The sequence below is a fragment of the Sander vitreus genome, chromosome 15 (genome assembly GCF_031162955.1).
Source record: "Sander vitreus isolate 19-12246 chromosome 15, sanVit1, whole genome shotgun sequence".
Lineage (NCBI taxonomy): Eukaryota > Metazoa > Chordata > Actinopteri > Perciformes > Percidae > Sander > Sander vitreus.
The window spans coordinates 7,485,566-7,511,731 of record NC_135869.1 but is presented as its reverse complement, the minus strand read 5'-3'; the positions used below and the strand labels follow the sequence as shown (position 1 = coordinate 7,511,731).

Below are 26,166 nucleotides of genomic sequence, written 5' to 3'. Positions count from 1 at the left end.
TGTATCTTTTTTAAAAGCCAAGCAACTGGTAAGGGTAGAAAAAGCAGACTTCAAGGGGCACTCCAGTGATTTTAGTTTTGCGCTAGTCTGAATCAACAACAGTTCATTTCCAGGATAATCGGCGCAACATCCGGCCGCTCTCTGTGTGTTGCTGTTCTCAAAATTGTGTTCGCTTCAGGAAACAACAACCAGAACATACGAGCTAGCAAGCTACACGCTGAAAATGACAACTTTTGAAGAAAAATTGAATCGTGCAACTAGGCAGGCCTGCTTGGTTCTTTCGGGGAATAATTGTAAAGACTTACAAAGAATATGTTTACGGCATTTATTACTCTCTAACTGGGACGTTTTGGGATTGATTGGTGGGATTGCTGTTATGGACAAAATACACATGGCGGAACACTGGTAAGAGCAAATGAGGTTTAATCATGTATCTAGCTAATTTAAATAGCTCACGTTACTGCATTGTGTGAACAGTTAACTTCATTTAATATTGTATGTGGCGTTTTCTTTTGCCAGGTGCAAATGTTCCACCAAAACAAGTTCCTTCCCGAGCTTAGCGCCGACCAAGACGATTGTGATTGGAACAACCCAGAGCGTTTTTTTTTCTCCTATCCTGGAATGTATGTGTGGAGGAGCCGGACCTTACTGCGCAGCGCTGTGGAGATAGGTCTGGCTATACGAGACTAGTATTGTATTTGCGTAAAGTTGGGGGACTTACCAAGAGACAGATTGAAATAAGAATGGTCAAAATCGAAGCAGCAGAGGTCGAGATGCAATCCCTTTCTTTAACTCTGATGAGCCAAACTTCACCAAAGCTGGATCCTGCAATTCCCACAATGCAACTCAGAAGCATCATTCTTGATATCTTTCCTGCTTGTTGAATGTCCTCACCTTTCAGACTCCATGGCCCAAGTTTGTAATATGCAGCTTTCTGTCAAATATTCAAAGTCAAGCCTAATTTAAGATAACCCTGATGACATCACCATGACATCACCAGGGTGATTTTTCTCAGGCTTTAGAAAGACATTATACCACTGTGTTCACATGCAGGGTAGTACTCTCCATGATGAATAAACTAACCTTTATGAGTGTAAGATAGTGTCTAAAATTATTATTATTTGAATCATTACGAGCACAGCTGAAAACAAAGACAACCGCTTAATGATTTACAGGCCAACATAAACATAAAATGTTATCAGCAGCTTATTACTCATATTGTTTTTATTTGCCAGCATTCGACATCAGCCCTCTTCAGGGTCACGTTGAAACGTGAGTAAAGTATTTTAGCAATTAAAACGGACTCTCACAGGAACAGAGAGCTGTTTTTCTGAGTGATACCTCTTCTAATGGATCTTCTACTCTTGAAAAGATAAATGGTAATTGTTATAACTTGTTAGTGGAGAGCACTCTATGCCAGATGAAAGCAGCGGGGGACCTTGTGCAGTCTGTCTTTATGACTTGTTTGAGTAAAAAGAAAAACACTGGAGTGAGTAATCTCACTTATCCCAATGCAAGTTTTAGAGTTTTCTTTGACTATATCTTGAAAGCGGACATATGAAGTATGAGGATAATTTGACTTCAGACCCCAGATCAGATTAGTTTGCCTTGGAAACAACACAGACAGATTTGTTGAACTTAACGAAACTACAACGCTCAGACTTTGGGCCGATCACATTACACTCCTAACTCTTCCATCTCATTTCTAACCCTGCCTCAATTACTTTATCAAGACTTTAACCCTCACATTAATTGGTTTCACAAGACACCCCAGACTGCACTAGCTGTGTAACCGAGTAATTTGAATCTCCTTAATTTGGGAAGGTGTTGATATCTTCTGCCTTCCGAGTTTAATTCGGAGAAGAAAAAAACCCCACAACAACAACAATACATGTATTTTCTCTCTTCACTCTCGTCTTTAGGGCCTTAATGAGGATTTAGAGCCAATAGCATTATTCATTAAACAGAGCTTGCCAGCTATTCATCACTGTAACAATATTAGCATATTTTTTTAAATTTTCAACACTTTTTTTTTTTTTTTTTTTGCATTCGTAACCAGGTTTAGCATTTTTAATAATCTGGCATCAAATGCATCGTTCAAAATTGAATGCTGAAAAAGAACCAGTGGCAAGCCCCAGAAACATACTAAAAATCCTTTATAAACACACACACACACACACACACACACACACACACACACACACACACACACACACACACACACACACACACACGTACACGCACGCACACACTCTCCTCTAATTACCGCCTCCCCTGCTCCCTGTCTCGTTCCTCACCTCCTGAGATGCAGGTGTAAAATATCACATTTTTCCAGCATTTCTCCCTGAGGTGGATCTGGCTTGGACTCACACAACGTAAATTTCCCCTTTCATATTCCCCCACACATTTTTTTCTACAAACAAGTTCCCCCTCCCATCCCTCCCTCTCTTTGATGTGCTTGCCACATCTGCACAGGTTTGTTAGCTTGTTACCAGGTGAAGAATGAGGATACAATTAAGACTGAATAAAGTGGGACTGGGTAGGATGTCAGTTTGTGTTTTGCAGTAGAAGATAAAAGTCTCTGATGCGCTAGAAAGTGTTTGAGCTCGCAGAGTCGACGCTGCGAGTGACTAGGAGGAGGCTGCCGTAGAATGATCAGAAGGTTGTTAATCAGTGATTGGGAGGATACCTGCCTCTCCTGGATTGTTGTGTATCCAGAAACATGGAAACCCAGGTGGTTTCTGTGCTGCTGTGTGCCTGTGTAGGATCAAGAGAATGAGAGAGACAGGGGAAGGTGGGCCATATGTATATGTGCTCTAATATATCCATTGCCTTGAGAACCCCCCCCCCCTCCTTTAGATCTGACTTATTGTATATACACCACAGAGCTGCAGAATGCAGCTGAGGTACTGTAGACATTAAAATTCATGACACTCACGCAATCAGTAGGCCTCTTTGCCTGCCTGTGAGAGTACATTGGTCAGTGGACGGGTTTAACAACCTGCAACGCATTCTCATTAATGGGTTCATATGATATCCTACGAAAACGTATGCATAACAATTCGTATGATATACTACGGAATTACGGCGACCGCACACCGTCATGTGACCGGTCGTCACGTGACTGGCCCTATGACAGTTAAGTTAAGCGGCCTATACAGTTACATTTAGCCGAGAAAAGGTTACTGTGAGCAGGGTCCCTTTAAGTTGTAGCCTACTCCAGGGAAACAAACAGCCGTTTCCTGGGTGAAAGTCTTGTGTTTTCCCTTTAACTTATTCCGGGTCATGAACTCCGCTCCCCTGCTTAAAAGCCCTGTGTTTTAAGACCCACCCACCCGACCTACTCCCTATGCAGATCTTTGCGGTTTTATACTGTCCGTGTGGTGCATACAGTAATAAATATGTGGACTACATATGAATTACAGTGCAGTACTTTTCATAGCTTTTTTTTATTTTTTTATTTTTTACGAATGGTGGAGAACAGCCTGCAACCTGCAGTGCTTAGAACAGTTAACATATTGGAAAATCCCCTATTTTGCTTTTTCCCCGAGATTCAGCTTAACCTAGCATAGCATAAAGAATGGAGACAGAGGATCAAAACGTTCAATCCACAGAGAAATGCACGCAGCCCGTATTCGGAAACTGTGCCTTTAAACGAGCCGTCAGAACTTCTGTACGGATGTGATGTCACAACTATAATATATCTAGGTAGAAAGTGCCACTATAGTGCTGTTACAGTCATTCCCCGGCTGCAATGTCGGTGCAGAGAGAGTACAGATGCAGAAGACCCGGAAACGCTGACCAATCAGAGGAGGCTGGGCTTTTTCAGGAGGGGGGCTTAAAGAGACAGGCGCTAAAACGGAGCGTTTCAGACAGAGGGTGACTATTCAGACAGACAGCATGAGAAAAATAATGCGTTTTTTGAACATGAAACCATGTAAACATATACAAGTATAAACCAAAACGAGCATAATGTGTCCTCTTTAAATTACCTTTGAACCCGTGGCTGAATAACAGGTGAAAAAACATTGTTCTGATTCCCCCCTCCCAAGGGTTTGTGTTGGGAACACTATGTGACTGGATCACAGAGTAACATACACAGTTCTGAGTTCGCTAATGGGGCTAGTTTGTTCTCGCACACATGAGATTTATATCTTCTCAGCACACTCGCAGTAAGAAAGCGCCATGGCGAATTTCCCAAATCACTGAACATTCTCTTTAATACATCACACCCACATGACATGAAGACATGAACTGTGACATTGACCAAGAAAACAAATGTGCTTTGGCCTGGGCTCTGAAATTTCCTCATCCTCTTTTCCACTTTGTTTGCAGTCATAAAGACATTGTCTGCGCTCTCCATTGATACAATCTGACAACCATTTCAGTGTTGTATTACACTCCGTCTCGGTCACCTAAAAAGTCAACATCCCAGACATCAAATGACTCCTAGAGCTTTTTAAGTGTTAATTACAACGAGGCTCTACGCCTTTTTTTCTTGCTCTAGGCTGGCCATATGGACATGGGCATATGCTGAATATATATATAGAAAAACACACACATATATATATATATATATATATAATTGATACCATGCTCTATAAAAACTCACAGAGAGGGGGGGGAAAGGGGGCCAGTGCTGTAGGGAGTTACATCAAACAATCCGTCTCAAACAAATGAGAGAAAGATATGGACAGAGATATGCTTCATTCCTTTTAACAGACCCACGGTTTTATTATTGGATCAGCTTGAACTCCATTTTCTGAGCAGCGCAAAATCATTTTTCAACTTTCAATGACTCAAACCTGTCAGAAAAGAGGCAACTAGAACTACCAGCGTGCCTTGTTCTGTGCTACTCTGTGATTATCAACAGAGTAAAATATATCCTTCAGCTGGACTGGGCAGTTTAAGAGCTTAACAGAAAGCCCAGGAAGCCTGACAGGGGCACCATTTAGTGGGACAAATGGTTTCAAATGTTTTTCCTCCGGTGTTTCCCCACATATTAATGATGACAGTCCAGAGGTTGGATGCTGAGGCTGAACGCCATGACGAGTGTTTTCTGGATGACTTGAACGCATACATTTTTTTTTTAAGCCGAGTGAACGCTTCACGTGGCCATCGCTGAACTTATTGCAAGGAAGAGAGGCAACGCTAAACAAACTAATGTTAATCTTATGTTAATCAATCCGTCTGCTTGACCTTTCGCCGCAGAGATGGAGTGAAATCACACACACAGATGCCTTTCCTGTGTTACAGTAAAAGGGAAAGGGAAAAGGCTCGGGCTGTAACCTCTCATTCTGAAGGATATGAATAGCCTGTGTCTCCAGCCGCAGCTTGGTTAGCCCAAGTCTGGGACTTATTATAGTGCTGTGTTTTTATGCATGTGCCTGCACATGTATTTCTCCAACCAAGTGCAATCCCGTGTCACCGTGTGCATATTGGTGTGCATATGTAAATGCTTAAGTAGCCTAATGTCTGTTTGAAATCCCCTGAAAGATTGTTTACCTCACATGCCAGTTTAAATAGTATAACTTTACATTTTGTAGCTGGCTACGAGCAATGTTTCTTCCTGTTTTGGGTCCGTGTTTGTTTCTGCTTAAGGTATGTTAAGAGACGAGAACTTAAAGTTCTGGAAAATAGGATTATTTCTTCTCCTCTCTCCAGCAACTTAAACTTAAAGATCCTGGTCTTAAACTTCATTCCCCTAACTCAGAGTTATTTTCATTAACATAGCAATTTTTAGCCCCCGCCTAACAGGTTTAGTTGATATCCAAAACAGACATTCAAATTTAGCCTGTCGAAAAAAAACAATTTGTTTTGGACCAGTTTGGACTAAAAAGTATCCTCAGTCTGTGGTCCCCCCCCCCCATCCATGTTGCCTGGCCTGGCTGCCTCAACTGACAGCAGAACTGCAATGGATGCTCATTCAGAGCCCAAGTCTCTGCTGGCACGTCCCACGGCATACAAATGAACTGCGCTGAATAGAAACAAACACTTAGAATAAATACTTTAGCTGCATCTCTCAGGGAATGCAATGCAGGGCCAGTAGTGTGGCCAAGGGCTTGTGTTTGCATGTGTATATGCTGGCAGACGCATGGCCTCCGTATGTGCGAGTCTGTGCCGAATGTGTGTCGTATGTGACCGTGCGTATGACTGTGTGTATGTATGTGTGAATGATTTGTGCTGAATCAGTGCATGCAGACAGAAAAGTGACCATGCAGGTGAAATAGCAGGGACAGGAAATGCCATTGTGTTGGAGTATTGTGTGCGGGTACGGCAGCTAAACACTTTGCTCCCCATTCAAGTGGTGGTGACTGGCAGGGCCGGGCCTCGGGCCTGCACAGCATATGGGTTCAGGCAGGCAGCACACACCGTGAACTGTGTGTGTGTGTGTGTGTGTGTGGGTGTGGGTGTGTGTGGGTGTGTGTGGGTGGAATGTAAAGATGAAAGTTTCTCAAGCAGTTATCTGGTGGTGGGACTTGAGGATAATTAATAAATAGGTCATTATCAGAAGCAGCAGGATAAACCTACGTTTACAGCTTTGCACCCAGCTTTCCTGTGTTTTGAAATTCCCTGAACATAAAGACAGTGTCAACTAATGAATAAATGACTGTTGTGTTACATTTCAGGCAACCGAAACCTTTCTGTTGAACGAAGAACCCTCCAGAGGTCCTGGGATGCCTGAATGCTTTGTAGTATCAGATTCATACAGGGTATGCATCTCTTATTATTTTTATTTTTTAATTTTTAATTTTTTTTTCATGTGTTGTGTTAAATGTGTTATTTGAGTCATTACTCATTACTATGACTGACAGTGTGTTTTCATGCTCTTGGTAATTGCACCACAATCATAATGTCATTCACAGCTCCCTCTACTCAGCTGCAAACCATTACAATCATTATTTCCACACGCACATTTAAGAAAAAAAAAAAGGGGCCTTTGCAACTTCAACCGAAGCGCCCTCGCCTCATGGGAGTGAAAATTATGACGATAATGTGCAATGTGCCTCGTCGTATGAAAAGTGAAAAAAAGGAATACAAAGTTAAAGAAAGTGAGCAGCTTTTCTTAAAAAGAAAAGACGAATCCTCGCAGCGGGCGCAGTGGATTTATGCCGATCAACGTAGAGATATAGAATGGTAATAAAAACAAAGGAGTGGGGTATGGGGAGGGTGAGAGGACAGAGTGTGTGTGGGGGAGGGGGGGGGGGTTCGATTGGATGACAAAAAAAAAATGGGATTGTTAATGAGGTGGGAGCCAGTTTTTCTAGGCTACAGTGTGTTTCCCAGAGTTAAGACTTACACCAAGTCTCACACAGAATCTGGGTTGCTACAGTGTATCGTGTGTCTCGGGGTACAGAAATGAACCATTATGACTGTAATTGAGTAGCACGGCTGCTAGAGGAGAGAGTTTTGGAGAGGGGGAGGAGCGTCGCTGGGGCTGTATTGGATTCCAGGGGCAACGAGTTCAAGAACATCCACAGGAGGGTGTCCACCTCCAACTTCTTACCAGGAGGTCTGCTGTTGGGGGCTTAGTTTTCTATATCACGGCTCTCGTTCTTTCTCTCTTTATTTCTGCGTGTGTGCTCTTGGCTTGTGTCAGGGTTCCTGAGGAAGAAAGTGCAATCGCTTTCAAAAAAAGGATATTTAAACTGAACGCAGATATGAATTTGACACCCTGTACTGGAAGTGGTAAAGAGTAAGATGTTGCAGTGCCTTTGTTCTGTTCTTTAAGCCCCGACCTGTTTGGATTGTGAAGCCTTACAATGAAGAGATGTCTGCTTGCGTGTAGTTGTAGTGTGGTTGTGAGTTATGAGCAGATTTCTTTGTCAGGTTGTTTTAATGTGAAAGGTTTTGAGAGGCCAGTAAGCATTCAGTATTACAACAAGAAAAGAAATCTCCATTTTATCAAGCCATTTCTGTATTTAATTCAATTCTAAAAACCTCAGTGGCAAAATCTGCAGGTACGGTGAGATTTTCAGTGTTTCCGATAGAAATCAACTCGTTTTAAGAACTTGCTAGAAATGAGTGGCAGAGTCTCGAGGCAGGTTACTGCTTTCGAATGAAGAAAAATGAGGTGATAGGGATTTTAGAAAAAGTCTTGAAATGGAAAGAAAACAAAGAATCCTGCACACTGTCCTGTATCACTTAACACTCCCTTTGTTGACTATGTTGCATCAGAAAATGTTAATACAGTATAGACAAACAGCACATACAGTGGGGAGAACAAGTATTTGATACTTGTACACAATTTTTGCAGGTTTTCCTACTTACAAAGCATGTAGAGGTCTGTAATTGTTCAACTGTGAGAGGCGAAATCCAGAAAATCACATTGTATGATTTTTAAATAATTAATTTGCATTTTATTGCATGACATAAGTATTTGATCACCTACCAACCAGTAAGAATTCCAGCTCTCACAGACCTGTTATTTTTTCTTTAAGAAGCCCTCCTGTTCTCCACTCATTACCTGTATTAACTGCACCTGTTTGAACTTGGTACCTGTATAAAAGACACCTGTCCACACACTCAATCAAACAGACTCCAACCTCTCCACAATGGCCAAGACCAGAGAGCTGTGTAAGGACATCAGGGATACAATTGTAGAACTGCACAAGGCTGGGATGGGCTACATGACAATAGGCAAGCAGCTTGGTGAGAAGGCAACAACTGCTGGCGCAATTATTAGAAAATGGAAGAAGTTCAAGATGACTGTCAATCTCCCTCGGTCTGGGGCTCCATGCAAGATCTCACCCCGTGGGGCATCAATGATCATGAGGAAGGTGAGGGATCAGCCCAGAACTACAAGGCAGGACCTGGTCAATGACCTGAGGAGAGCTGGGATCACAGTCTCAAAGAAAACCATTAGTAAGACACTACGCCGTCATGGATTAAAATCCTGCAGCGCACGTAAGGTCCCCCTGCTCAAGCCAGCGCATGTCCAGGCCCGTCTGAAGTTTGCCAGTGACCATCTGGATGATCCAGAGGAGGAATGGGAGAAGGTCATGTGGTCTGATGAGACAAAAATAGAGCTTTTTGGTCTATTCGCCATGTTTGGAGGAAGAAAAAGGATGAGTACAACCCCAAGAACACCATCCCAACCGTGAAGCATGGAGGTGGAAACATCATTCTTTGGGGATGCTTTTCTGCAAAGGGGACAGGACGACTGCATCGTATTGAGGGGAGGATGGATGGGGCCATGTATCGCGAGATCTTGGCCAACAACCTCCTTCCCTCGGTAAGAGCATTGAAGATGGGTCGTGGCTGGGTTTTCCAGCATGACAACGACCCGAAACACACCGCCAGGGCAACTAAGGAGTGGCTCCGTAAGAAGCATCTCAAGGTTTTGGAGTGGCCTAGCCAGTCTCCAGATCTGAACCCAATAGAAAATCTTTGGAGGGAGCTGAAAGTCCGTATTGCCCAGCGACAGCCCCAAAACCTGAAGGATCTGGACAAGGTCTGTATTGAGGAGTGGGCCAAAATCCCTGCTGCAGTGTGTGCAAACCTGGTCAAGAACTACAGGAAACGTATGATCTCTGTAACTGCAAACAAAGGTTTCTGTACCAAATATTAAGTTCTGCTTTTCTGATGTATCAAATACGTATGTCATGCAATAAAATGCAAATTAATTACTTAAAAATCATACAATGTGATTTTCTGGATTTTTGACCTCTACATGCTTTGTAAGTGGGAAAACCTGCAAAATCGGCAGTGTATCAAATACTTGTTCTCCCCACTGTACATACTGTATACAGGCTATAGGAGCTCCACCGAGAAAATCAGAGGACGCCAGCAACACTTTATGGTATGCATACAAAGTATGGCCAATGAGCTCTTCAGATATACAAATGAATACTGAGCTCTTCCGTTTGCAAACAGACAGTAAAATCACAAACATAGAAAGTAGAACGATATCACAACATAAGGACCACGAGGGACATTAGATAATACATTTGTATTTTTTTTTTACAAATAAGTTCAATATTACACAATGTAGCCTATAGTGTTCCAAAGGTAGAAAAAATAAAATGACACTAAAGTCAATTTAGAAATGGAATAACTAGCCTAATAATTGAAAAATCATTCATAACAATGAGGGATAATTCAAGAAATTGCGAGCAGAAAATACTTGATTTAAACTGGAAAACAGTAATATGTTCTTGTTTTTTTACTTTAAAGAGTTAAGTTTCATGCAGAAATGATTTGGTAAAAAGGAGCCTTTTGCAGTGACCCCTCTGATTTATCTTGTCTCATCCCACCCGTTTGGGAGCCACTTCTTTAAAGCTTTAGTGCGTAACTTTTTGATATCAGTGAACGTCTGTTACATTCAAGCCATTGCCAAATTAGTTGCTACAAAGCTAATTAAGACTATCAGCTCCACACAACTCTCTCTGTATTTCTCAGTATGGCTATGTTCAGAAACTGTGGTCGTCCGGCGGCTTTCGTATGCAGAAGCGTGATAAAGGAAGGCTTGTATGATGTGGATGCACTGACAGAATTGTTTTCATTACTTAAAATTCCTCATGGGGGAGACAGAAACTACGCACTATAGCTTTAAAAGTCCCATATTGTAAAAAAGGTTGAGGTGCTATATTTATACTGTGAAAGTATCACAACCCTCAATCCACAGAGAGATGCACACAGCCCATATTCAGAAGCCGTGCCTTTAAACTAACCGTCAGTACTTCCGTATGGTTGTGATGTTACTATACTATATATTGGTAGAAAGTGCTGTGACAGTGCCGTTACAGTCATTCCCTGACTGCAATGAGGTTGCAGAGACTCTGATAGCGCAGATGCAGACTGGGCTTTTTCAGGAGCAAGGCTTTTTAAAGAGACATGCGCTAAAACTGAGAGTTTCAGACAGAGGGTGAATACAGCTATATTCAGACAGACAGTATGATAAAAATAATGGGTTTTTTTTTATATTAAAGCATGTAAACATGTTCAGGTAGAAACCCAAAATACAAGTATGAACCTGAAAATGAGCATGATATGGAACCTTTAAGCAAAGCTTCCATATCTGCACGTGCACTGCATGTTAACTGTGGGCCACTAGAGCTGACATCTGCTCAGCCAAACAGCACAACCACACTTTTAGCTTATCTCCCATGTGCTGCATCCGGTTTCCTTAGACAGACAGCCAGGTGTGGTATCATAGTGTGATCATTTCAGGAAAATGTGTGCTTACTGTCGTCCTTAAACAACCGGTTTTGCAGACCTAAAGCTTCCCTGAAGTAGTCAACAGTAAAATATGACACATCAATTTCTCTGATCATTTATTAGCGAAAGCCTCCGCTTTTTTCAATGCAACTGTACAACAGCTCCGAGCTGATGGGGGAAGTCATTACAGCGCTGGCCACTGTGCAGCAGTGGTAAATATGTATATTCCAAGTGTGTGAAAAAGCAGAGCCGCAGCAGACCCACCAACCATAGCATATGGCTCTACCATGTGTTACTTAATGAGAGATTTACTCACACAGACCACTAAATGTGTGGCTCATTTAGGGAGCCACGGCAGAGGAGTGTTTGCGTGTGTTGCATGCAAGTTGACTCTATAAAGGAGGGGGGTTTGATCCCCGCCTAACTGCTCGCTGTAACCTTTTGCACTCGCGGTACTTTTAATGACTCTGCTGCAAAATAGAGCTGAAAACAAAGAATATCCCTTAAATGGTTATGAAGTCAATACACCTGCCCAAAGAGAGACCAAAAGGGTGTGTTTGAAAGAGGTACAAATATGAAAGACAACCCACTCCCCAAAAGAGGTAAAAATAACCTTTCAGGGGGCTCAAAACTCGTACGGAAAACAAGAACTGTGCCTTCTTTGCTACATCGGGGGGTTAAAGAACACAACAGGAAGTGAAAAATAAAGAAAGATTTATGTAGATTTAAACTTTCGAGCTTCTGACTTTAACAAGGTCTCATCCTTTAACAGATTTGTTGTTGAGATGTACGTGATTCCTAAAAGAAAACATCCAGAAACACGTGTGATGTTTTAAATGTGCAGAAAGTTTCAAACAATACAGGAGAATAATAATTACCTTTTACATAAATAAAGACATTTGCACCATAAATTGTTCCATTAAAAATGCAGCAGAATGCAGGACATGAAGTGTTCGACGCCCCAAATTCTATGGACGATATTCACAGAGAGGAATGCTTGTATTCTAATCTTGTGTGGCAACACGTCCTCCAAACCATACAATGACATAGGTTGTTTGTTCCTACCCTCTAATACGACCTACATGAGCGTTTCATAAATAAGGAAATACAACCTTATTTCTAAACCAGAGAACGTTAACGGTAGCGATTGGAAACACGTCATTAACGTTGTGAAATGCTTGCAGTTTGGTTATGTTTAGGCACCAAAACTGCTACGAGAAAGCTGTCAGTGCCGCTACGAGTGTGTTGCTTCTCCCAATGTCTTTTACATTTTCTATCATGAAATAGCCAGTAAAATAAAGGCTTTTTAAGTAATTTTGAAGAAGAGTGCCTTGGATTTTTTCTTTTTCTCTACATTCAATTGAATTCCCGACCCCAAAGAGCACCTTCAAGCATTTGATTGAACTTCCTGAGCACCCTGGACTTTTTTGTCTTTCCTAGCTACGAGAAACTTTTAAATGTTTCAGAAACTTTTTGCAGTAATTTTCCATCCGACCTGTAACTGAGACTAACAGTGAACATATCGCTATTTTTATTTAGTTTTTATGAATGCCTTTCCCCGGGTCCGATTTGTTGGAGGCTAAGTTGTCGTATGCAACGCTTGAAATGCAACGATGCATCAGTGACATATTCTCTTATTGTAAATGAATGATTGTCTGTCCGAGCAAATCATTCATCGCAACTATATATATATATATATATATATGACCTCCCGGTAAGATCTTTACGGCAGCAGGTGTGGTATTTTGTCCGGAGGGGCCGCTAGAATCAACACAAACTGAAAGTTACAAATAGCCGCTTTAAGTTTAGGAAAAGATCGTGGTTTGGGTTCAAATCAGAAGCTACTTGACTTCCGATTACGTCCGGGACATAGTAATAATAATCGCTGTTTACTTCTATTTTTAAACGGGACTCAAACCTGGGTTTCCTGTTTGTTTTTTTAACCCATCCACCACCCCAACCTGCCTCTTTACGCAGATGTTTGGAGCTTTTATACTTCTTCACGTTACTTCCTGCTTTGCTCCCATCATAACTACGACAACCACTTGAGGGCGCCGCCACTATAACCGTAAATATGAGTCATAATTGCTGCTTGAACAAACAACTTAATGTGGGCGTTTTTCGTGGGGAGGACCGTCCCTTGTGTGGCGGCGAGGCCAGGAGGTTACAGTTGTGTGGCGTACATACACTCCTGACCACACACTTTCTCCCTCCCGGCCTGCGTCTCTGGCTCGCCTATCTGGCCATGTGCAGTAATTGGCCACACAGCGGCCAGATCCCTTTGTTTTCGCCTGCAGAGGCTTGCACTAGACATGCACAAGCAGTAGGCCTCATAAATCTGTGGGACTCCAATGTCAGGCCCAGAATTTCATTCTTCACAATGACTTCACTCCCACCCAAATTGCCACAGTGCCACACATGTATTACTCACTGTTTGTTTGTGTAGGCCTGTGTGTGTGTGTGTGTGTGTGTGTGTGTCTGTCTGTGTGTGTGTGTTTCTGTTTCCTCACACACCCCAATTTAGCCTTATTTAGTATTTTGATACTGCTCAGAGGCTGTGATTATATGTCTGTCTTCGCTGTTTGCTATGCTTGATAGTGAATGCCGCAGTAACTGTTTGTAACTGTTTGGCTTGGACTCACTTCACTACTTTTGAAACGTACAGTTGCGGCTTCCAGACTGGGTCAAATACGGTTCAGTAAATAAATAGTCTTAACTTTACAGCCTGTGATGAGATAATGCGTTGATTTTCAAACGCCTGCAAATGAATTAAAGATGCAATATACAGTAAGCCGGTGCAAACTTTAGCTTTTAATGCGCGAGACTTAAGAGCTGCAATCCTCCCATCAGGAGCTGTAATAGTTTGTCCATGCAACTGACTTGCAGTTACATAACCCTGGCTTGTCCATTATATACATTATAATATAATATGTGTCTGTGTGTCACATCATAACTACAAAAAAAAGCTTCCACAGGTCTAACAATATAGGCCTGTATCCTATACTATATTCTTTTTTGAGATCTATTCTGATAATGCATTTACGTGTCCTTTTAACCCTCATGTTTTTCCTCATTTTCAAAGTTTTTCTATCAGACGTATGGCGTTTCTTTTAACCAAATGTCCCCAAAAATAACATGGATGGTTCCATACAACGCTAAAAAAAAAATTTATGATCACTACTTTCATGTTCTACCCAGGTCAAAATCTGTTAATAATCCATAAACATATATGTTCCTCTGATTTTAACCATTAGTCAAAAATCTAAGTCACAATTTCTGCTTATTTTACTCAAAAAGTAGGCAAAATATCATGTAGGATAAATGAGGTTCATTGACCATGAATTCCAAAAAAGAAGTGTAAAACTAGTGGTAGCCTAATAAGTTGGAATCAAGTTGGCTAAGAAGTCGTAGCACAGGGGTTGGGGGGGGGGACCATTTACTGGCTACTTTATGCTTTACAAACAGGCAAAACCAAACCGGGTCAGTTTTGGTCGACGGGAAGACAAAACAAGGGTTAAGTCCAAATGTAACAACAGTGTAACTCCAGCTACATGCAACACTACACCGAATGACTCATATGCCCTCTGATCCCTGTTTAAAAACGCAACTGAAGCATACCATTTACCATGGAAAAGATGTAGGGGCGCGCGGGCAAGGCGCAGCGCGTCAGACAGCCATCGAAGATTCACCAAAAGAAAGATTGGTCTCATTTTTTATTTATTTTTTTTAAGTCAAAAGTTGTGCCAGGCAGCAACAACTTGACGAGTCTCTGGTGTGAGAATTTAAGCGTAAAGTGGAAGAAGAAAAATATGCCGCCTTTCAGGAGAGATTCGTTCGAAATAGGAGAGCGATAAAAAGTCCTGCAAGAGGAGAGAGAGGAGGGAGAGAAAGTTTTTTCCCTGAAAGTTTGTGCAAGCTTTCACTTTCTAGGCGGGGTTACTGTAAGCTGCAGCAGCATGGAGTGAGAGAAACAGGACGGCGAGCGATTGCAATGCAGCACTGTATACCGAGCTTCCATCCAACTTAAATAAGCTCTCCAATTCTCCTTTTCTAAAAAAAAATATATATATATATATATATATATATATATATATATATATATAACAACCATGTACTCCCCGTACTGCTTGACACAGGTAAATTGTCTTCTCTTCTTTCACTCTTTTGTAAGCTTGTAATAGCGGGGACGCCGGGTATTTCGATTACGCTGCCTCTGTCTTGTTGTGTTACATGTGTTTAGTAGTTGTGTTGGAGCGGCTTTCTGCTCTCTTGACTCGCTCTGAAACTTCACCTCAACTCTGCGACACCCGTGCCGTCTCCGAGCGCGTTTCTGCCCGCGGGTTGGGGGGGTGGGTGGGGGGGACGGGACGGGACACTTCCTTGTGCGTTTCCATCGAACATGGGGTTTTTGGAGAGAAAATGGCGCTTCTCCTGAAATGTATTTCATATAAAAAAAGAAGGAGGGGAGCCCGCAGGAGGAGGGGATAGCAGAGCGTATGGACAGGCAGAATGTGGACCGGTGGTTGATATTAACTGCTGTACGGTTTTTCCAAGTGTTCTCGCAGGAGTTTTTTTTTTTTTTTGTCCGTTGAGCAGGGCGCACACTGCCGCCTTTACGGCTGCTTTCATGTGGAGCTGAGTCCGGGAGAGGAGAGACATGAGACATTGGTGTGTGTGCGTGCGTGTGTGCGTGTGTGTGTGTGTGTGTGTGTGTGTGCGCGCGTGCGTGCGTGTGCGTGCGTGCGTATGTGATTATAAACTGTGAAGAACAGCTCAGACACTGCATCTTTTGTGATAGTGTGTTTTTTTTCTGGATTTTTTTTTTGTGCCGTACTAGTTGACTATTTTACAAGTTTTCGCACTTGACACGTGCCGACATGTTCCAGGTTAACAGGAACTACTTGATTTTATATTTATATTTATTTTTTCAGCCTCTGTTTCTTCATGTTCCTGTTCTTCCCACCCCACCTTCCTCATTAGCGTAGACAGCAGTTGCCTTTCCGGTTACAGTCAATTTAGACAACCTTTACAAAATAAATGTCTGTGTTTTTCTTATTGCTTTCCTCTAACATCTTGCTGTGGGTAATACTGCACCTCTTTGCTTCACTTTTAAACACTAGGCATGCCTTTTTTTTTCCCTCCCCGAGCTGTTCATATTCAAAAAGCAGCCATTTCTTTAGAAATGATTGCCCCAACATCACATTTCACACATGCTATTTGTCACTTTGTTGCTGTTGTTGTGGGGGTGGGGGAATCAGGAAATTATTATTGAGTAGCTGTTTTTTTTTTTGTGTGTGGATACAATGTGGTGAAATGCGTCTCTTTAGATGTGAGGCATCTGTAATAAATGTTACCTTTTGACCGATTCAAATTTGCTTTTTCAGTCACATTTGAACTGTTTATTTTTTCTCCATCTTTTATTAGTGATTAATCCTGTTAAAACCTGCCTTTTTTTTTTTTTTTTTTAAATCATTCATCCGAAGCTAAAAACACCACAGTGAGAGAGAGAGAGTGAACAGAATAATACGACGCCGCTCGTAGAACTTTTTTCAGGGAGCTTTTTGCAGCGTTGCTGCGTGCAGCTGTATGCAATCCACCACAGCCGTAAAATGTCAGATGTTCAGAACGTCAAATCCAATCAAACTGTCATTAGCCCTCTAAAATAAAAATCTCAAATTATCTAGTTTTAAATGTTTCCCTCCTGTACCTTGTTTTCCAGAAAAAAAAGCCTCTCTTTTTTTTTTTTTTTTTTTTTTTCCAGGCCTACTACACGGTTTTCAAGGTTTCATTTAAGCCAACCGGTGGCAGCGACACACACACACACACACACACACACACACACACACACACACACACACACACACACACACACACAGCTGCTGGAAGTCTTACTCTTATAAAGCAGACTTGTTTATCCCTCATTGGCTTTGTCTGACAGTGGACTGCCAGGGCCTGTTTCATGTGTAATTCAATCCTGATTTTACCAGTGGTTTTATTAAAAAGAGTTTTCCACCCAGCATCGTATGCCTCTCGCTGCTACCACAAGCTGAGAGGATGTTCTCGGCTCCTCTGGTGCCGCCACGAGTCGGTTCTGGTTTCCATTTCAAAACATTAGCATCTCGGATCATAATGTTGTCGTCTCAATGACACCAGAGAGAGGGAAAGGAGATTTTTTTAAATTATTATTATTATTATTTTCCCTTAATTCTTCATTTTATTGAGAAAATATTATAGGCTACTTAGTGTCTTGACTTAAGACTTAAGGGACTGAATCTAACTAGATGGAACTAGACAGAAAATAGAAACCAATTGGTAAATTATGCTTACAGCATTACACATATTGCCTATAGATGAGGATATGTGTGTGTCTAAGATACTCACTTGTACGTTTAAAAAAACAAAACAAAAAATCAGCCCTCAGCTGTGAGTTGTCCGGCATGCATTTCCAAACAGGCCTTTGGAGATGACGACTATATCTGTAATTGATACCAAAAAAATTCTTTCACAGCCGATCATCTCTGAACAAAATGAGGAGATCATCTCTGAACAAAAGAAGCTTTTATTAAGCTATATACATTTCCTGTAGTTAACTAATTGACAACAGAAGCTCATAGAGTGTAATGCGGTACACATGTTGCACATGAGGCTAACTTAAGGTGTGCCATTGGCTGGGCAGAAAAATCGTAATGTGTATCTTGTCATTTGAAAAATATTGTACCTTATGTGTGTGTTGTGCAGAGAAGACCCAACTTCCCTCTCCGTGTAAACGGCAGCAGCTCTCTCACACACACACACGCGCACACACGCACACACACGCACACACACACACACACGCATACACACACACACACACACACACAGCATTTTCTTGCAGCTCCGTCTGCAGACGGGGAGGCACATTTTGTTTTATTTCATTTCTGTTAATAATTAAGAATTTGAGCTTGGATATGATATGGCAAGAATTGTAAACAATCACATGAATTATTAACTGTGGTAAAATAAAAGCCTTGCTGGAGAGCAGCAGCGTGCTGGGATGTGGCGGACAATGCGTAATGGAAGCAAATGACGGGGAGAGCCTTGAGAGTGAAGGAGTGTGTGTGTGTGTGTGTGTGGGTGTGTGGGTGTGCGTGTGAGACTTCTGGTTTGTTTTTCATGTTGATCTAATTTAGGAATAAAATCCCATATATTTAGGCCGTTATTTCAGGTTATATAGGTTTGTCAAGAGAAGTGGGAGCCAGTTCGTCTGCACTGCCTCATATTTTTAATTTCCCATTCATTTTTAAAATACATTTGAAGCCTCTAACACACAATGTCCTGACATCATTTTCTCTTGTAATTTTCAATGAATGAACCTATATTTATTTGATTCTCTCTTTTTTTGTGTCCGTTTTTGTTGCTTTCTCCAAACCTAAAGTGTCCGGTCCCTTGCAGGCCACAATGACGCAGCACAAAAATCTGCAACCTTAAAACAAAAGTTCATTGGTTTCATTGCATTTTTTTTCAAATGTGTTCTGTAGTTCTATGCAGCTCGTAATGTTTTTCATCTCAGACTGTTTTCACTTGGTGCGACATTTTAACTTATTCCTTCCCTCTGCCCCCCTCTGCCCGCCTGGACGCTGACCCCTGCTCTCCTCGCCTCTTAACACCCTCTCAACACTAAAGTATTACCCTACTCACCTTCTAAACAATGCCTTAGTGGTAAGTCCTATTTAGTCCCTATTTATTCCGCATTAGGTGTTTGTGTTTTTATATATTCCATCTTGAGAAAATGTTTCTTTTGATACGCTCCTGCAGGGCAGCTCACGCTGACCTGCAGCTGGAGTTATTACAGGCCCGTGTAGGAAAGAGCTAAATATTTGATTACTCCATGAAAAGTTGCATTTTCTCTCTGTGTGTTTTTCTAGCCTGTTACTGCCGATATGGTTTAACCAGACCACTTTTTTGTTGTTGCAAATGCAGTCATGCTGCAGCGCAAATAGACCAAAAAAAACTGGCTGCAGCTCCGGCCACGCTGTGTTTTAATGTGTGCAAAGGAAAATATCAGATCGTAGTTTTGGAACAGATTTAGATACATGACATTACGGATATTGCTTCTAAGCTATTTTTTTTTTTTTTTTTTACGTACAATTTGAAATTTGTAATTTAAAAAAAAAAGTTCTACACTCGTTTTAAAACACCAGCCTCCTTTTCCTTTTCATTTTTTTTTTTATAGCATCAGTGCAAACTCTTATCTGCGCTGCACTTTTTCCCTTTGGGCCTTCCATCTTTCTCATGCAGCTGCAAGTTGCTTGTTTGCTTAGGTGTAGGCTAGCTATCGGACAGCTCATTTTCAGTCGCTTGAAAGAACTCTCTACATAATAAATGTTTTTTTTTTTCGCGCTGTGCTTTCTTTGTCCGTCAGAAGTCTCCTCTGCTGCGAGGTCAGCGTCTCGGCGCATATGACTTATTGCTTTGTCCTCCCAGTCTGAAGCGCCGCAGCTTTCTTTATCAGCGCTATGTGTCACTCCGAGAGGATGTATTATATTTTTCTTACGTCACCACCAGTCGCTATCTGTTGTTATCAGACAGCAGTGTTTTCAGTGAAAATAATCAGAGCATGAGCTGTGGTTTGTTTTATGTGAACAATCTGATGAAATGAATGTAATCAATATCTGGACTTTGAAGCATTAACTTTACATTTACACGTATTTGATGAGGTGGCCCTTACACACCACATACCCCTCCCTCTCTCCCCTCTCTGCCCCCTTCCTGTCTCTTCCCAAGGCCTGCAAAATGAGTTGGAACAGCTGTTCAGAGGATTAGAATCTGATGGAACCGCAGTCTGAATAAACAGAAAATGTTGGATTTTTCAGAATTAAAGACACACACGCGCACATAGACACGCATTGCGTGTGCGCAAGCGTGCACACGGACATGCAAACATGCACCTAAAACCTTTGGTGTCTTCATGCCAATTAGGCCTGCGAGTGGTTATCGCGGGATTAGCCGGGATGCCAGCTTCCAAGCGACTGTTTCACCTTTATCCAAATCCTTTTTAAAAGCCAATCGCTGCAGTTTCATGTCAAAAGCAAGCGCCAAAGTCACACTGCAAAGGACTTAAGAATTGGTCTTATACCCTGTATTACATTTCTCTGATCGGTAAATTGAATTATGATAGCACTGTGGGGTTTTGGTTCAGTTGCACACAAGTTAAACTGTCTTAATTCTATGTATACAGCCGCAGTGTCACTGATGCCAGACAGCAAATAAAATAAATAAATAAAAGTGACCCCGGCAGCCAGTAGAGCACTCTGCTTTTGGACAGCAGACAGAAGAATGAACTCATAGTACGCTTGATTGACAGGTAGGGCTGATCTTTTGTGCTCTCTTGTAATTGAGTTGTGCGCGTGTAAGGAAAGGAAGACAGGTGGTAATATCGGAGTCCCTGATTGGCTGTGCTGCAGGCAGCGGCGGATCCTTTCCCCTCATCACAGGACACCAGGAGGTCAGGATGCCAGACGCTTGCCGGGCCGGGGACACCGTGTTCCTTTTACTTATTCATTCATACCATGCAGCCAATTACAGGCCAATCCACCGCACAAACCGCCATCATTAAAAAAACACTCAAGTATTTTACACATTGAACTCTGGCTTGGCTCATATAATGTGGCATTTTTTGTGTATTTTTGCCCTCCTTTCCATTGGCGCCAGCGGCCTTAAACAAAGAGGTAGACATCCCAGAGCTTTGAATGTGAGCTTTTTGTTATCTTTGCGGCTTCAAAATTGCTGGCATGTTGTGGATTATTTGCATTATAAGCATATACCTGAGAGAATTATGAAGGTTTCTGTGATTAATGTCTTTGTCAAGTGTTATGAATGTTCTGTGTTTATTGTCAGCTGGTGACTGGGGGCCACCGTGCGTCAGCAGGAGTGACAATTTACAGCAATTTTTTTGCAAAGAAATTGGGCGCTCTCTTTGGTGGCGAAGACAAAGACGAGATGAGCTGGGCGCATTTTGGCAGCCGGTGACATAGATTCGAATTAAGTAGCATGTAGTTTTTATCTCGAGCTGCATGCAGAGAGAGGCATAACCAACTGTGTCTCATTCAATATCAGCACAGCTGTCCCAGTATCCGTGGAGAATGGATTCCTACTGCTATTGCCATGGGAGGCTCCAGCCAAGAAGAATGGGAGGATATCCAGTGTGTGCGCTTGTGTTTTAAAAGGAAGGACTGAGAGGAGAGAGTAATACGCTGATGTGTGTGTGTGTGTGTGTGTGTGTGTGTGTGTGTGTGTGTGTGTGTGTGTGTGTGTGTGTGTGATGTGTGTGTCATGTTGTCTCCACCCGCCTCACTTTTCCTTCGCTCATGTCACCTCTGGCATGGATTAGTCTTTGGCACAACCCTGGCAGTGCCAGCGGCCCCGGTGCGGTTCTGTGGTCGCCGATATGTTGCGCTGTTGCCATGGCTACTGAACACACACACACACACACACACGAGTGCTAAATTACATAATTGAGCTAGAATATACAGAGGAACACAAAATACTTAGTGTACAATATGGGAGCAGAAAGAACAAAAATGTATAACCACCGAGACAAAGTGTGCCTTTACCAGAACGGATCGTGAGCAGAAAACTGAAATGCATTGAATATTTGAGAGCTTTGTCATAGCTGAGCTTTGGACATCAGTACACCATGTTCTTTCCTCTGATTTTGAGTCATAAACCTAAATAACAGCGCCGCCATTATGTGGGTATTTGGAACGTTGTGTAAACAAATCTGACAGGGCAATTGAGGGTAAGGTGTTTGCGGTGACACACAAGTTGTGTTTGTGTGTGTGAAATAATGAGAGAGAGAGAGAGAGAGAGAGAGAGAGAGAGAGCGAGAGAGACAGACAGAGAGAGAGACAGAGAGAGAGATAAATCTACAGTGTTTGTATGAGAGAGGGTGTGGCGACTTAGGTTTACACAGATACTTCATGAGAGATACATATATTTCTTTCATCAGCCTCCTCCTCCTCGTGGGCTTCAGTTTGTTTTGAATAGATCTTATATCTGTGAGAGGATCAGCGATATGTCACATTTCAGCTGCTATTTCTGTCACACTTGGCTTACACTGGAGCGGGTTTCAAAGGCAAAACCTTTGAGCTGCAGAGTGGCGCATCATTTAGAATTGATGAGTGTGTTGTAGTAATTGAAAGACCCTCTCCACAATTGTTAGACATACAAAAAAATACTACTTGATAGTTTTTTTTTTTCTTCTACAAAAAGTTCAACAACCTTGTTAAAAATTCTTAAAGTGACACCTACTCCCTCTCCGCCAAGTTGCATATTAAACCCCGATTGGCTCCCAAACTAGCTGTGATGTCATACAAATCCTGATCATGTCTTAAAATGAGATTTAAGGTGAGCACAGAGAAACTTTCCACTCGGGCTGTGTCCTTGATTAAAGGAATTCTCAGTCGACACATAACACTCATACCATTTCATCGACTAATCGATTTGTTGATTTCAATCGACAGATCTGTAAAACTGAGTTTCTCCACAAAGAATTACGCAAAAGCGCCATATTAAATCGTGGGTTTACCTGATATGTGCTCATAAGTTTCTTGGAAATAAATCCTTCAGCATTAAAAATGACTAACTGACTAAAGAAGTCTTAGTCGACTAAGACCAAAATGGCCGGTTACGCCGGGGAACACACCGTACTCTAAAGCACGGCGAATAGCCGTGAAGCATAGATTCGTGCCTGATGGTGCACCTGACTGTTCATACCAGACGCACCGTTATCCGCCGGTCACAAAGCGATCTTTCTCCTCTCCACTCTACAGAACGTTTCTCTCTCTCGCTCTCTCTCTCTCTCTCTCTCTGTCTCTCTCTCTCTTTCTCTCTCTCTCTCTCTCTCTCTCCACCCCAATATGTGTGTGTATGTTTGTGTATGTGTGTGTGTCTGGCTCGACACATTCGCTCACGGAAGAAATATAGATGACACCGAAATCGGGCCGGCGCGTCCGCTCCGCGCCTGATCGCAGCCGGTGTGGCCGGACAGATTGAATAACATGGTCGCTTCGCGGCGCTTCGGCGCACGGTGTGTTTCTGGCCTTAGTCGACTAATCGTCTGAGAGGGGGCACCCCTACTTTCCACCTGCAGCAGATGAATGTGAAAACTCTGCACATACATCATTCGACACGGTGAAGCTCAAACATCCAGGAGAAGTGAATAAGCAGGCGCATTTTTGAGCGAAGTGGCAAAAAAGAAAGCCCGTGGAACTATGGATAGTAGCGCAAAACTGCCATCGCTATAAAGGATTTCAGTCCATAAAGTCATGTTGCGGGTTGTAAAATGAATAATTGTCGTTTCGCAGTGTTTGGTCAGTTTTGTTCAGTCTCTACTGCTGCAGAAGACAGACTGAGAAATGTCTGTGAATGAGTGTGCTTTGTTCTTGCATTGAATAGATTTGAACTAATGCCAGTATCAACACACGTCGCGAACGCTGACAGTAACTCATTCTCTGCTCATTCTTTTTAATCAACGTTTCCGTAAAGACAAGCTGTATGATATTGAATTTCCAATGTTTTTTGTCTTCCACAAGGAGGAACGTGAAGGGCTCACACTTGTGACCGAGCGAAACACGCAGCGTGAAAACCATTGTATCAGTCTGTCACAGGTCAACTGAAAGAGATAGAGAGTTGTTGTTGTGGATCATTGACAGCCCACTCAAGGTTAATTTCAGTGTGGGCAATCTGGGCATGTTGTTTAGCCTGTCCTGCCTGCCTGTCTGACCTACATCTCACTGCACTGGCTAAATATATACAGTAGACCCGTCATTACAAAGCTCAGATTAATCTGGATGAAATCTGAGCTCTGTTTCACTCTCTCTCTCTCTCTCTCTCTCTCTGTGTGTGTTTGACTGCAGCCTTCTTTTCACAAACTTTCCCAGGCTGACTTTCCATCTCAGTCAACTCAACAATCTGAAAAAAGAAAAGAAAAGAAAGACAGATGCAGGCGTTCACACAAACATGGCACACGCAAACACATTATCGTCTTGTGAATAAGACAGGAGCTGTATCCACAATAGGGCTACCCCATTCAGAAACAAATCCTCTGTGCATTTGGAGTAGGTGTGTCTGTTTGAATTCAAGCCTAACTGTGTATATAAGCTATATTTTGTGGTGACTCATACATAACGCACCTGCACATATTTAATCACGAGGCACAGGTGTGCATTCTTTCAGATAAAAAAAACAGTATGATTGCATTACAGCCAAGAGAGAGAGTGTGTGTGTGTGTGTGTGTGTGTGTGTGTGTGTGTGTGTGTGTGTTTGTGGGATATAGGACAGTGGTTCCCAAGCTTTTTTGTCTAATGTACCCCCAGGACCGTGTCAGATGAACTCAAGTGAATAATATTAAAATGTTTGTACTATAGGCCTACTACTTGGAGGGCAGAAGCTGAACATTTACTCTTTACTTTTAGCTAATTATGACTACCAATTGTAAGACCGTAAATGGAAAATAATATTGTTGCCTAAGTTGCTTGCAGTAGTTAAGAAATGAAAGAGTTAAAAAAAAAAAAAAACACTGACACTTTGTGTAAGTTGAAAATGCTACATAAGGTTCCGTAAAAGCTTAGCTTTGACTCCTCTTTAACAGAACCTGCAAAACCACGAAATGGTTTGGTATTACACAATTATCTAATACGTTTAGCTAACTGTTCTAATCATTTAGCCATTAGCCTACGTTTAGCTAACTATTTTGACTGTTTATACATTACATGAACCACATTATTGAACAGTTTTTTCCATTTCTTTAAGCTAACTGTTTTAGCTAACTGTTTTAGCCATGTATGTAGCTGTTAGTGCTAGCTAACTGTGTAGACTACTCTGCTCGCTTTCTAACTAGTTTTCACACACTTTAAATCACAACACTTGTGCAGTGGAAATAGGGCTGGGTTAAAATAATCGCTTCTCCAATTAAAATCGATCTTTGTTTGAGTTATCGGATATCAATTAATAAAATCCCAAAATTGATCTTTTAATATATGCCTTTTCAGCATGGATGTAAAAGGGCATGTTAGTCCTCTTAAGTAAAAAGTACGTGAAGCAAACCTTTTGGGGGTCAATTTTTAAACTGGTGCATTATAAAATATTTGAGGGTTGCTTCAGGCTTGTACAATTTACAGCACGTTCTCTGAGAAACTTTTTTCTGTCCAAGCTAAATTGGTATTGTAACTAAAATTTCCCTAAACTAATTGATTTTTAAATCAATTCGGAAATGTAAGTGAATCGGGGCCTTGTGAATCGGAATTGAATCGATTCGGGGAATCATTGGCGATACCCAGCCCTAAGTGGAAATGAGGCATTAATGTTCAGTTGTTACAGCTGACACAGTAGGTAGACAGTAGATCCATCCCTCCATCCATCCATCCATCCATCCATCCATCCATCCATCCATCAATCAGTCCATTCATTCATCCAAAACAAACATCTCTGCACACCTGGGTGAGCCTGGAGAGACTATTGCAATCATTTGGACACAAAGACATCTGACCGCAGTTAATTGGGAAAGGGCAGTGGTGTCGGAGATTGTTCAGTCGTGAAGGGATGACATCACACAGTGACGCCACTCAATGATGCCATAGCATTCATTATCTTTTCACCGCTTCTTTGGCTTACCTTTAAGTAGAGGAGAGATAAAGAGGCATTGATTGGCTCCTTGATTGTACCTCAAATGCCCTGAGGCTTTCTCTCATCATCACACAGCATTACCTCATGCTGTAGCAGAGGTAAAATAGTTCCAAGTATAGAGTCCTGGATATGTTAATCCAGTACAGTGGATGAAAACAGTGACCATGCAGGAGTATAATCCACATTGGCTATTTAGGAGATAAGATTATGAGACCGGCAATGATTATATACATGACTTAAACTTTGCATCAACATTTGAGATCTGCTTGTATTCTCTTTCTCTGGGAACAAGACTGAAAGCTTATGTGATTGGGCTTAATAGGCATTTATTGGGTTAATGTT

General features: G+C 41.9%; 1 protein-coding gene across 20 annotated transcripts in view; it reads left to right on the top strand.

The window, feature by feature from the left end:
- nfixb (nuclear factor I/Xb) overlaps window positions 1-26,166 on the top strand; it is a 172,246-nt gene that overhangs the window by 3,071 nt on the left and 143,009 nt on the right. For 12 of the 20 annotated variants that reach the window (XM_078270373.1, XM_078270368.1, XM_078270383.1 and 9 more), the window contains exons 2-3: window positions 6,630-6,713; window positions 18,823-18,858. In XM_078270373.1, coding sequence (XP_078126499.1) covers window positions 6,630-6,713; window positions 18,823-18,858 — 120 coding nt within the window. Of the gene's footprint in view, window positions 1-6,629; window positions 6,714-15,042; window positions 15,297-18,822; window positions 18,859-26,166 lie in introns of those variants that run through there. The other 8 variants (XM_078270389.1, XM_078270386.1, XM_078270387.1 and 5 more) reach the window with 3 other exon arrangements.